The sequence below is a fragment of the Gracilinanus agilis genome, chromosome 1, assembly GCF_016433145.1.
Source record: "Gracilinanus agilis isolate LMUSP501 chromosome 1, AgileGrace, whole genome shotgun sequence".
Taxonomy (NCBI): Eukaryota; Metazoa; Chordata; class Mammalia; order Didelphimorphia; family Didelphidae; genus Gracilinanus; species Gracilinanus agilis.
In genome coordinates this window covers 379891755-379903957 of record NC_058130.1, presented here as the reverse complement: position 1 = coordinate 379903957, position 12203 = coordinate 379891755, and the positions used below count along the sequence as shown (strand labels likewise).

General features: G+C 41.2%; 1 protein-coding gene across 1 annotated transcript in view; it reads left to right on the top strand.

Moving 5' to 3' along the window:
* Positions 1-8417, top strand: part of EGFLAM (EGF like, fibronectin type III and laminin G domains) — a 261725-nt gene extending 253308 nt beyond the window's left edge. Inside the window, exons 21-23 of the mRNA XM_044681387.1 lie at positions 3665-3841; positions 5831-5934; positions 7370-8417. Coding sequence (XP_044537322.1) covers positions 3665-3841; positions 5831-5934; positions 7370-7524 — 436 coding nt within the window. The 3' untranslated portion in view covers positions 7525-8417. The remainder of the gene's footprint in view (positions 1-3664; positions 3842-5830; positions 5935-7369) is intronic.
* The last annotated feature ends 3786 nt before the right edge of the window (positions 8418-12203 follow it).

Below are 12203 nucleotides of genomic sequence, written 5' to 3'. Positions count from 1 at the left end.
AGAGAGAGAGAGAGAGAGAAAGAGGGAGAGAGAGAGAGAGAGAGAGAGAGAGAGAGAGAGAGAGAGAGAGAGAGAGAGAGAGAGATCTATTTTTAAAAGACTGTTTTGCTTAAAGATACTTTTGAAAGAATTTTGTAAAAGCTGGCAACCTAACACAAACCGAGCATCCAGGTCACTTGAAGTTAACCCAAATTAGAGTTCAGATTATGTTCATCTTTGTTTTCCTTCTCTGTTTGGGATTCAGTGCTTGAGTTTTTGCTCCATTATTGGAACCTTAATTATGATGACTTTGGGCTTTCTTGTTTGTTTTTTTTTTATGTTGCTTAGGGATAACTAGATTTCAAAGTGGATAGGGCATCAGGCCTGGAGTCAGGAAGACCTGAATTCAAATCTGTCCTCAGGGGGACAGCGAGGTGGCTCAGGGGATTGAGTGCCAGACCTATAGATGGAAGGTCATGTTCAAATCTGGCCTCAGATACTTCCTAGCTGTGTGACCCTGGACAAGTCACTTAGGTACAGTTGCCTAGCCCTTACCCTTAATTCTTCTACCTTAGAACCAATACACAGTATGAACTCTGAGATGGAAGTTATGGGTTTTAAATTTTTTTATTTAAATTTTTTAAAATTATTCCCAGATACCAGCTGTGTGACTCTGGGATGATAATGTGATGGATAATATGATGATAATAATAAATGTGAGTCACCAGAAGCCTGGGAGCCTGTAACTAAACTAGCAGGAGATTTGGAGCTATCAGTAATGAGCAGCCTCAGCTGTGGTGCCCAGTAAATCTCCACTGCTAGCTGCAGGCTCCTTTAAGGTGTTGAGTAGGTGGCCCCTCCCTGCTGAAGTAACTGCCTTCCTTTTGGGTGAGAGCAGAACCCAGCAGGAAATGGGACTCAACTTCCTGGTTACAATGGAGGCTTAGCTTCCACTTCACTGTAACCTCAACTTCTTAATATTCTCTCCTCTCCTCAGTCTCTTTAGCCTTGGTGATGTTGAAGGAATTACAGGAACTCACAGATTTAGGCTAAGGGATAATTTAAACTGGAAAGGGAAAACTAAGGTAAGAGGGTTCAAGGTCTTGTGAAGCTGTTGCTAGGGGCAAATGGCAAGTGTTGGCAATGGACCTAGAAGGTAAGGTCGGGCTGAGGGAACCAACCCTCAGCCAGAGATGACTTGACACTGGCCTGATGTTATTTGATCCACCAGTTAAACAGATGAAGTTGTTGAGTTGTTTTAGGGATGTCCCTGACCATTAGGCTACTCTAAACTAATTCCTGCCCACGTTCCACAACCCACCTCCCTTCAACCTCCCTGGGTCCCCAAGGGGAAGTCAGGGGTAGCTGGGTGTCTGGGTGAGGTCAAGGAAATCAGACCCCAAAGTTGGGTTTGCAGGGCTTTATATAGTCATAGCCCAACTGTCAGCACCTGGGATGGCACCTGCCAGACCAGAGTTCCATTCTGCTAACTGACAGGATTGCCTAGGGTAATATTGCAAATGCAAGAAATCCTGCATTACAGGGCAAATTATTTAACCTCGGTTTGCCTCAGTTTCTTCGCCAGTAAAATGGAGATAATAACGGCACCCTCTCTTGGCTTGCTATGAGGATCAAGTAAAATAATTGTAAAAAAAATTTACAAACACATATACATAGTCACTCCAACCTCTGAGTTTTGGTATCATAGAAAAGGGATGGGAGCCCTCAGTCTCTGCATCCTGAGCCTCTGCCTTTCTTACTTCTGTGTTCATCTCCCACCCCCAAGTTCTTCTTTTTGTCCTCTTTGCCAGAAAGCCCCATTAGAAGGAAGAAGTGGTAAACAAGTCATTTTTTGAGCTGGGATTGGGGACCATGAGAGTAGAGAACAGAAATGGCATCCCTACACTTTCCCCCACCCCAATCCTGTGCAAATAAATAGCACAATCTTAAAAAATAATAATAAAGCAATTAACACTATGTCTAGCAAAGAGTAAGTGCAATATACATGTTATTATTTATTATTGCTATTGTTGTTTTTGTTATTTTACCAAATTACCTAAAATGAGCCTTGGTACTATGCATATTTATGGCAAAAGAAAAAAATAACCTTAGAATTAAAATGGGTGCTAGTGTTTCCAGACACATTCTATCCAGAATGATTGCCATGAATATGGTACACTGGTGAGCAAATTTGATTCTAGACCAGAGGCCAGCCAGCAAACTTTTAACCAGAGGCCCATAGCTTGTTTTTGTAAGACCTGTGGGTTAAGAATGGTTCTGACCATTCTTAAATGGCAAAATAAATCATTTTAAAATTAAAATGAATGGTTTTTACTACAATTAACTTTACTTAAAAATGGAAAAGCCAATCTCACTTAGCTCAGGGGCCAAATGTTGGCCATAGTCTGTCGAACTCTGTTCTAGACCAGTAAGAAACCAGTTTTCATTCACATCGTTGTTTTTAGGTTTTTTCCTTTGGGTGAATACACACACATTGTGGACAACCAGTGCAGACAAGTTGAGTGTGTGTGTGTATTTGTCCATTATGACACCTTTTGTTTCTCTAAAACTGAATTGGAGAAAAACACATCTCGAGGATGTTATTTTTCTCTCTAAATGAATACAAATGTAGCAAAGTGCTTCCTCTTAGGTCAATGGAAAAAGAACTGACTTTTCTATAAGACATTAAAGTTTATGAAAGCACTTTATGAAAGCAATTTATTTTATACACAAAATAAATTCATTATTTCATTTGAAATTCACAACGGTCTTGTGAAGTAGGTTCAATAACTCCTTCCTCTCCATTTTACAACAGAAGAAACTAAGGTTCAAATTCATTGTGTCCTGTCTAGGATTACACAGCCAGTGAATGACAGTGAAGACAGGATTTGGACCCATTTTTTTCTAGCCTCTGAATCATTATACCCTACTGCACAGAGCAAGTGTTTGTAACCTGGAGTCTGTGAACTTGTTCTTTTTAATAACTTAATTGTATTTCAACACAATTGGCTTTTTTATAACTTTGAATATTTTATTTTATGTATTTAAAAATACTATTCTGAAATAGGGTCCAGTCCTTCATCAGACCGCAAAAACAGATTAAGGGGGCTAGGTAGATTAAGGTAGGAGCAGGAGGTAGAGTACCAGGCTTAGAGTCAGGAGGACGTGGGTTTGAATTTGACCTGAGACACTTCCTAGCTGGATGACCGTGGGTAAATCACTTAGTTCCAATTATCTAGCCTTGCTGCTCTTCTGTCTTAGAATTGATACTAATTCTTCAGAAGATAAGGGTTTAAAAAATGGTTAAGAACTCCTGAAATAAAAGGCCAACAAGTTATGGGTCAATAAGTTACTAGAGTCCAGGAACTTCTCACCTTTCTTCTAATTCCCTGTCCCCAAACATTGATGCCAAAACCTCTCTCTCTACTCTGGTATTGCTGGTGAACCAGGGAAGTATGTGTGATGGTTGTCTTAAGATAGAATGGGCATTTTCCCATTGAAACAGAATTATAAATGGTGATTAGGGTTAATTAAAATGGTTCTCATAACTAAAAAGAAAACATCTTCAGAGACATTATGGATTAAGTAGGACTTAGTGGACTAACCTAGAAAAGTACCATCATTGCTAACATGGCATCTCTAGGAAAATTGTATTCTAAGTTCTAAACTGGCCAATTGCTTATAGAATACAGCCAGTGGGCACAAAGCTATATATATATATCGAACTCTCAACTTTTATGCTTTTCTCTGCCATCTTCTTTCCCAATTATGTTTCTAGCTACAACTTGGGCAGTGGTGTTGCTTCCATCGTAGTCAATGGATCCTTCAATGATGGCCGGTGGCATAGAGTGAAAGCTGTCCGGTGAGTAAGAGCCATCCATGGAGGAATCAGAGTCAAAAAACAATAGTCTGGCTTTTGGTTTAGCCCCATCTCCCCATTCTCCCAGCTAGGTGACACAATAGATAGAATACTGAGCCTGAAGTTAGGAAAATCAGAGGTCAAATGTGACCTCAGATACTTACTAGCTGTTTGACCCTTAGACAAGTCACTTTAACCCTGTTTGCCTCCATTTCTTCATCCGTGAAATGAGCTAGAAAAGGAAATGGCAAAACCACTCCATTCTATTGCTGCCAAAAAAAAAAAAAAAAAAAAAAAACTTAAATGGGGTCCCAAGCATTGGATATGACTGAAGTGACTCAACACACCATTCTCTGCCCCATCCACCCCCAACCTTATGCATACATACATATATACTTGTGCCTCCCCTCAAGGGTCTGGTCATTGTCCCAACATTCCAGGACCTGACTCACTTGGATTAAATCTTTTGCCTTCAACTCTAGGAACTTCTGGCTCCCATTAGAATGCTTTCTTACGGGGGCAGCTGGGTAGCTCAGTGGATTGAGAGCCAGGCCTAGAGACGGGAGGTCTTATGTTCAAATCTGGCCTCAGACACTTGCCAGCTGTGTGACCCTGGGCAAATCACTTGACCCCCATTGCCTACCCTTACCACTCTTCCACCTAGGAGCCAATACACAGAAGTTAAGGGTTTAAAAAAATAAAAAATAAATAAAAAGAATGCTTTCTTACCCCTGGTCTTCTCAGTATTTCATGATTTCACAATTAGCTATGAAGAACGTTTTACTTCCATTAAATCTTCATCCTCCCTCATCTTACTTATTTGTCCTGTGTCATATTCTTTACTTCAATGTCAAGGTAAGGAATGACTTCTATCTGCCAATTAACTTTTTGTTAGCACATTAGTATTGTCTAACTTATGGGAAAAGACTAATGGAGACCCCTAGGTTTCTCTCTCTCTCTCTCTCTCTCTCTCTCTCTCTCTCTCTCTCTCTCTCTCTCTCTCTCTCTCTCTCTTTTCTCTCTCTCTCTCCTTTCACTTCTTTTCTTCCCTCTCTAAGTGCCCCCATCCACCTCCTAGTCTCAAATAACCAATGTGTATTTTTTTTCTTTAAACAAGCAATAATCCCTCCATCTTGTTGGTCACACTAAAGTGGAGCCTGTAATGATGAGAGTTCTGAGTCTTCAAAGATTCAGGGCAATGTCCATTTCTAAGTTCTCTGCACCAGGCTAGCTCTTGTGTGGTGTAATTGTCATTTTCACTGGTTTCTGTTATACTGGATTTGGGTATGAACATAATATCACTGATCAGAAGGGGTCCAGTCAATATATAGGAATCTGATGGTTACTGCAGGTCAGATGAACAAATGGCTAAGTCCCAGAAGAGTAGGCTGGAATAATCAAAAGAGGCAGGGTAGTCCAGTGGGGAAAACACAGTGGAAGACAGAGGACCTGGGTTCAAAACCCAGCTTTGTCATTTAAGTCACTAAGGTGACCTTGGGCAGACCACCTTATCCCTCTGGGCCTCCTTCAGCTTCCTTATCTGAACATTAAATCAATTGGATTCAGTGATCTCTAAAATCTTTGCCCGATTTAAAATGATGATCCTGAGATTAGTTCAGGTCAGGCAGGCAAAAGGGATGTACCTAGCAAATTCCTATCTGGCAAATCTTGGTGGCTATACAGAGGAACAGCTAAATGAAAAAGCAGAAGACCTCAACCTGAGTTCAGATCTCAGGGCAGAGATATTTGCCATCTTTGCTCTGTTTTATATAGTCCTTTGGGGGCCCACAGGTGTTCACTAGAGCCAGAAGATAGACATTCATTAAAGCTTCTATGCTCTCCAATCCTACATTGGACGCCAGAAGTAGGATTAGAGTGTTGGAAAGCTCTTGTAAATACCAGATGTGGGGCATTGTTCTCACACTTAATCCTCATCCTTCATTAAATGCTATCCATAAAGTAACCACTGTAAATGGTAACTTGTCTTTCCAGGGATGGCCAATCTGGGAAGATAACTGTGGATGACTATGGAGCGAGAACAGGCAAATCCCCTGGGATGATGAGACAGCTGAATATCAATGGAGATCTCTATGTAGGTGAGTGAGCTTGGGGACACCTGGCTGCAGCTAAAGGCTCCTGTTTACATTGGTTTTCCCTGTAAGTCAAGGTATTGGTTCCTTGTAGCTATTAGTTCCAGTGGCTGAAGCCAATTGAGTGGCAGGCAGGAAGTTTGGGAGGTCTTCAATTCTTCCGCGCCCATCCCCTGGCTAGTTACAGGGGCTAGACACAACTTGCTTGTACCCCTTTGTGCTTTGGGCCTATCCCTTGGGGAAACAAAGCCTTTCTTGTTTAGGAAACAAGAACCTGCCAAAACCAGGTACCACCTAGTTAAGGAAGGAAGGAAGGAAGGAAGGAGACATTCTTCTGTTTCCAGACACCTCTACTCCATCTCCCCAGCCCAGCAAAGACTTAGGAGGAGGAGTGAATCAGTGAACTCTAAGCCTTCCTCCATGTAATTACAAAAAATTGGAATGCCTCTTTGTAATTAATAAAATATGTAAATTAGTTAATAAAATTAGATTAATAGAAAAGTACTAAATGTTATTTAGCACATTTGCTAACTCATGATGTTTGAAACTGGTGTGACCTTTATTTTTTAACTCCACATTTCACTGAAATGAATTCTTGTTTATGGACTAACTGAAATCCCTTCATTCAAAAACGTTGGCAGTGACCACTTTGTTCCAAGGAGGGGGCTTTAACTAGAATGTAAGCATACAGCATATATTTATACCCATCTACTTCACTCCTTCGCAGTTAATAGGACAGATGAATGTGAAATGTGAGATTCAGCCCCCATCGCTTTGTTTCATTGACCATAGGGAGAAGTCAGGCAGTGGATACAGTGGTACCTTAGTTGTGCAAGCAGACTCAAGAAAGGTGGCAAGAAGTTGCCATCTACCCAATTCAAGGAATGTGAAGCATCTTGAACTAGGGGAGCAACTGTCCCCTTGTATTCTTTCCTGGTCAAACTAAATGTGGAGTATTGTGTTCAGTCATGAGGAAAGATATTGAATTCTACCTCTGGTATTTCCTCTTTGAATTGGACCAAACCACTTAACCTCTCAAGGCCTCAGTTTCTTCATCTGTAAACATGAGAGCACTGTACCACATGATCTCTGAGGTCTCTTCCAGCTATAAATCTTCGTTCCTGTGATCTGTGAGAAGTTGGCCAGCCTCTAGAAACAGGTGTCCAGGATTCTGTAGAGTCCCAAACTCATGGGAAGGAAGTAGAAGTTTAGACTGCTGGAAGAAGAGGGTGGTGAATGGGAGACAACATAGCTACCTTTTAAAATATTTAAGAAGTTATCATGCTGTAGAGGGATTTGAATTTTGGAGGTGGGGATGGTCTCTGAGGGCAGAAATAGGATGAAAATTTAGGTCTCTTCCAATTATGAGATGTTATGATTCTATAGGTCTGCAATCTCCCTTTTGACTCTTCCCATTTCCTTTTCTCTCTGTCCCTGGCAGGCGGAATGAAGGAAATTGCTCTGCACACAAATAGGCAATACATGAGAGGTCTAGTCGGCTGTATCTCCCATTTCACTCTTTCGACTGATTACCACATTTCCCTGGTGGAAGATGCAGCTGATGGGAAAAACATCAACACCTGCGGAGCCAAGTAAGAGCAGCCAACCTTCCCCAAGGGAGAGCGAGCATTTTTCCTCCAGAAGCCCTGTGTCCCTGACATCCAGCCCAGTGCTGCACACCAAGTCCCCAGGGCACTCCCTCCTCATCAAAGAGGACAACATCCCAATCAGAAACTCTGGACCTAGAAAGGAATCCCAGCGGCTTTCCCGGCTGACACTCTGTGGACCAAATCCCACTGAATCCTCCGCGTAGGAAATGTCAGACTGTCCACCGAATGTATAGCAACTAAAGAGATCCTACATCAATGAGAATTCCAGAGATGGCTGTGCTGTGATGAGTAGTTCAATGACTATATTGTGACTCATAGTACTTTCTTTTTAAACATCCAGCAGAACAGTATTAAAATGCTTTTCTTCACTCCTGATTCCTGATACTTTTAATGACAGCAGGATGACTATGTGACCCCAAACTTTCCATTTCTTCCCCCACCCCATGAAATTGTTTAGCTACCTGCTGCTCTGTCCTCAGCACATTCTGGCCAGGCCATGTACATAAGGAAAGAAGAAACTTAGTCCTATGGAAGCTATTTCAGAATGGTTAGGGGGGCTGAAAAGGTTACTCTTAATATTAAAAGCCTCCTTTTTTAACAAAATAATGCAAACCTCAGAAAATAGACACCATGATTTTGTAGAAGTACTTTTGTATGTGTATATTTTTATAGAGGCAGAACTGACCACATAGTATACTTTGGAAAATTTAAGTGAATTCCACTTTAGTCCTTGAACATTTTTACATATGGACACTGTTTGGTGTCTGTGGGGAATAGGGTCAGGGTGGGCAACCAGGAGTCTGACAATTCTCTTTTGTCAATATTCATGATTCAGAGTGTATAATTATGAAGCTTTCCTGACCTAAGCTGATTAAAGGATTGAACATATGTTGTTCCTGGATATTTTAACATTACTTTTTACGTTGAACGGGGAGAAAACTGTAGTGAAATCTTTAAAAATAGGATAATGTGGGAAAGAACAGTCAGTCACTCATTTATTCATTCCCCTATCAATCTAGTTAATCATTTCGCTTTGTTCATTCATTCAACTAGCATGATTGCTAACCCTTAGAGTAGCCCCATGTCCTGTAAAAAAGTGTCATTGCTCACATTTGCTGTGAAGAAGCCTGAAAGCAGACAGAACCATCAAGGTGGGGCTATGGAGGAGCTGTCCTTCCAAAAGGTCAGCCCTGGGCCCTTTGATGTCTAGGCTTATGACTCTATAGCCTGAAGTGTATATCCCAGTGGCATGACCATTTGAGGGAAATTTGAGCTGCACACCCTGTCCACACGAAGAGCTGAGAAATCTGACCTGACTGAAGAAATGAACTATAATTAGCCCCAGTCATGGCATCAGTCTTTTTCATTCAATATAGAACCATTATGGCCATGCAATGCAAAAAGCACTATGCAAGGTACAGTGGGTAGGGGAAGAGACATAAAAAAGGATGACTCCCATTTGGACACATCCATCCATCCATCCATCCATCAGTTTTGTTCCTTCCAACCCTGTGAAGTAAGCCATGTGAGTATCATCACCCTTGTTCATGGACGTGTAAACTGAGACTCAGGAAAATAGAAATGGCTTGTCAAACTAGAGTAAGTTTCACCCAAGTAGTAAATGGGAGAGGTGAGTTTTAATTCCCATCTTTGGGTTCCATGGTGTTGTGTCTCAGCATGGTGACTTTGGGAACCTCAAAATAAGCATAGCCTGATGTTAGAGGTGGCCAGCAGCTTCCCTGCCAAATTAGTTGCCTGCTCATTTGTATTCTCTTGCCTTTCAGTCAAGAGTCTGGGGATGAGTGTGAACACGGATAATGGCTCCTTGTCACCTAGTATCACTCTTAGAGGGAAAGTACCAAGTCTTAGGCCTGGCCTCTCCACCCCCCCACTCCCACCCAAAAAGAAAGAAAAATCACTTCTTGAAAATGAGCATTCCTTTTGTTGTGAATATGAAGAGCCTACAGATACAAAGATGTTGATATGGAATCTGCCCTCCAAGAGCTTCTAGTCTAGTTGTCAAGATAATGTAGGAAGACAGATAAAAATAATCAAATAGGAAACATGATATCCCCATGGGACAGATGAAGAAACTGAGGTACAGAGTAAATAGATGAATCACCCTGTATTCTACAGTGAATTAGTTCAATGTGGGTTTGGGCAAGTTATTCTCTTCAGATCTCAGTTTCCCCTTTTGTCTAATGAGAGGGTCGAAGTAGATGGGATGTGTCAAACATATAGCTGGAAGGCTTTTTGTAGCCTGAAACACACCAGAGTAGTGTGAACCAGATTAAAATGTCCTTGGGAAATATTTCACAAAATAAATAAGAATATCCTAAAACACAGCATTATATTTTATAACTAAATAAACATGTTGCCCTCAGAGATTCTTATATCTGGATTAATTGTTCCCCATTCATAGTTGAGTTTGATATCACTGAAATAGACGACCTTTAATAAAGTTCCCTTTCAACTCTAAATATCTCATCTTGGCACCAGACTTAGAAAAAGGAAGAACTGCCTCAGACATTTAAGAGTTATGTGGCCCTGAGCAAATCATTCTCCATATGGAAAAATGGGAATAATAATATTATGTATATCCAAGGGTTGTGGTGAGTATCAATGAGAAAATCTAGGTAAAGTGCTTTGCAAACCTCTAAGCTCTAGTCATTTTTATGATTATTTCACTATGGCATCCTTGTCTGGAGGAGCCAGGCAGCACAGTGGATAAAGTACTAGGCCTAACTCATCTTCCTGAGTTTAAATCTGCCCTCAGACATTTACTGGCTGTGTGACCCTGGATAAGTCACTTAACTTTGTATATCTCAGTTTCCTCATCTGTCAAATGAGCTGGAGAAGGAAATGGCAAACTTCTCCAAGATCTTTGCCAAGAAAATCCCAAATGGGGTCACAAACTGAAAGGGCTAAACTGAAAGGACTGAACAACACCAACATTATGCACCATGCACTGGTAGGCATGGATTTTTAAAGAAAAGAAAGGAAAAAAGAAGCAAACTCTGCTTAATCAATACTTAGTTGATTGAGTTTGAAGTCCCCTACCTGAAAAAATTGAATAAAATTCTGTGTCCTGAACCAGGAATAACCAAGTCAGTAATTGCAGAGCATCGACCAAGAGCCAGCATTAAGTGGGGCATTTCTGGTGCCATGTTGGAATACAGTCTAAATCTGAAACTAAATGAATTGTTGGGTTGGGGACCCAAATAAGACTTTGCTTCTGTCCCACTCAGCAGCACTAACGGAGCATAGCATGGAAGTAGACTTGGAAGAATCTCTGAGATCATTTCAGTCCAAACTGTTCACTTAACAGATGAGAAAGTTAATTAGGTTGTTCAAGGTCATGAAACTCGTTAGTGGCAGAGCCAGAACTATAAGTCCAGTTGCCTGACTCTGGTGCCACCATGGAGCCTGAAAAAGACTATTAAATGTTTTCACCTTGTGCCAGGTTCCCCACATAACATGAGATTGCAAAGCTATGACTTACCTCATTGGCACATAGTTTGTGCCCCCATTCCCTCCCAGTCATAAAAATAGTTGTGTACTTGAATGAACCATGCAGTTGGTAGTTGCAGTCGATATGGTGGGGGAAGGGGGCTGGAGGAGAAAGGGAAGAAATAGAGGAAAGGCTATGGATTCAGGGATATGTTCTTTGGAGGGAGAATGCTTGAGCAAAACAAAACAAAACAAAACTGTGGCCCGAGGGCCAAATCTGGCTCACTTTTCTTGTGGTCCTCACTTTAGAGTGGATTGGGCTAAACAAAAACAGAAGTGGACTAGATTTGGCCACTGGGGACATAATTTGCTGGTTCCCACCCCTACCCTGCTCCCTCTCCTGGGGATGAAATAGATTCCCGGGAAGAAAAGAGATGTATCATCAAGAAATATGGACCAGTGAGAGTGAGGCATAATGGATGGATGGCCCAGCTGTTCCCCTGCATGTTTGGTATTTTGAGAGAAAGTCTCTAAGCACTTTGAATGGATCTCAAAATGATGACTAGGGAGGACTCAGGTAAGTCACAAAAGATGGCTATACTTGGATGGGTCACTGTTAGAAGGAAAACACATAATGAAGATCACAGACCCAGTAGAATAAAGAAGGGCAGAATAGACAACTCTACCCTCCTATCCCTTTGAAGTACTCTCTCTGAAATAGCAAGATTCTCAGTACCTACTATACTTCCTCAGGATTTCTTGTATTATAGTTATTCACATGCAGTAAAAAGACTCTGTACATCTCCCTCAGCACTTAGCCCACAATAGGTAAATGTACATTTGGTTCTGCTGAGTTAGGGCATGAGCCTTAGGGGTTCATGATGGTTAAAGACAGTTGGGGCTACTCATCAGTTCATTCAGTTCTTTGCTCTGGTTGATGCTTTGGTGAGAGGTTTGGTAGAAAGAAAAGAACACCTGCAACTAATGAAATTTAGCAGTTTAGGCAAGGAGCTCATTAATTCCTTCCAATTAGGAAGAAGGTTCAATCCAATTCAATAAATAGTTACTAAGCTCCTACTATGTACCCCAATTAGGAAGAAGATTCAATCCAATTCAATTAATATTTACTGAGTTCATACTATGTGTTCCAATTAGGAAGAAGATTCAATCCAATTCAATAAATATTTACTAACCTCCTACTATGTGCCAGGCACT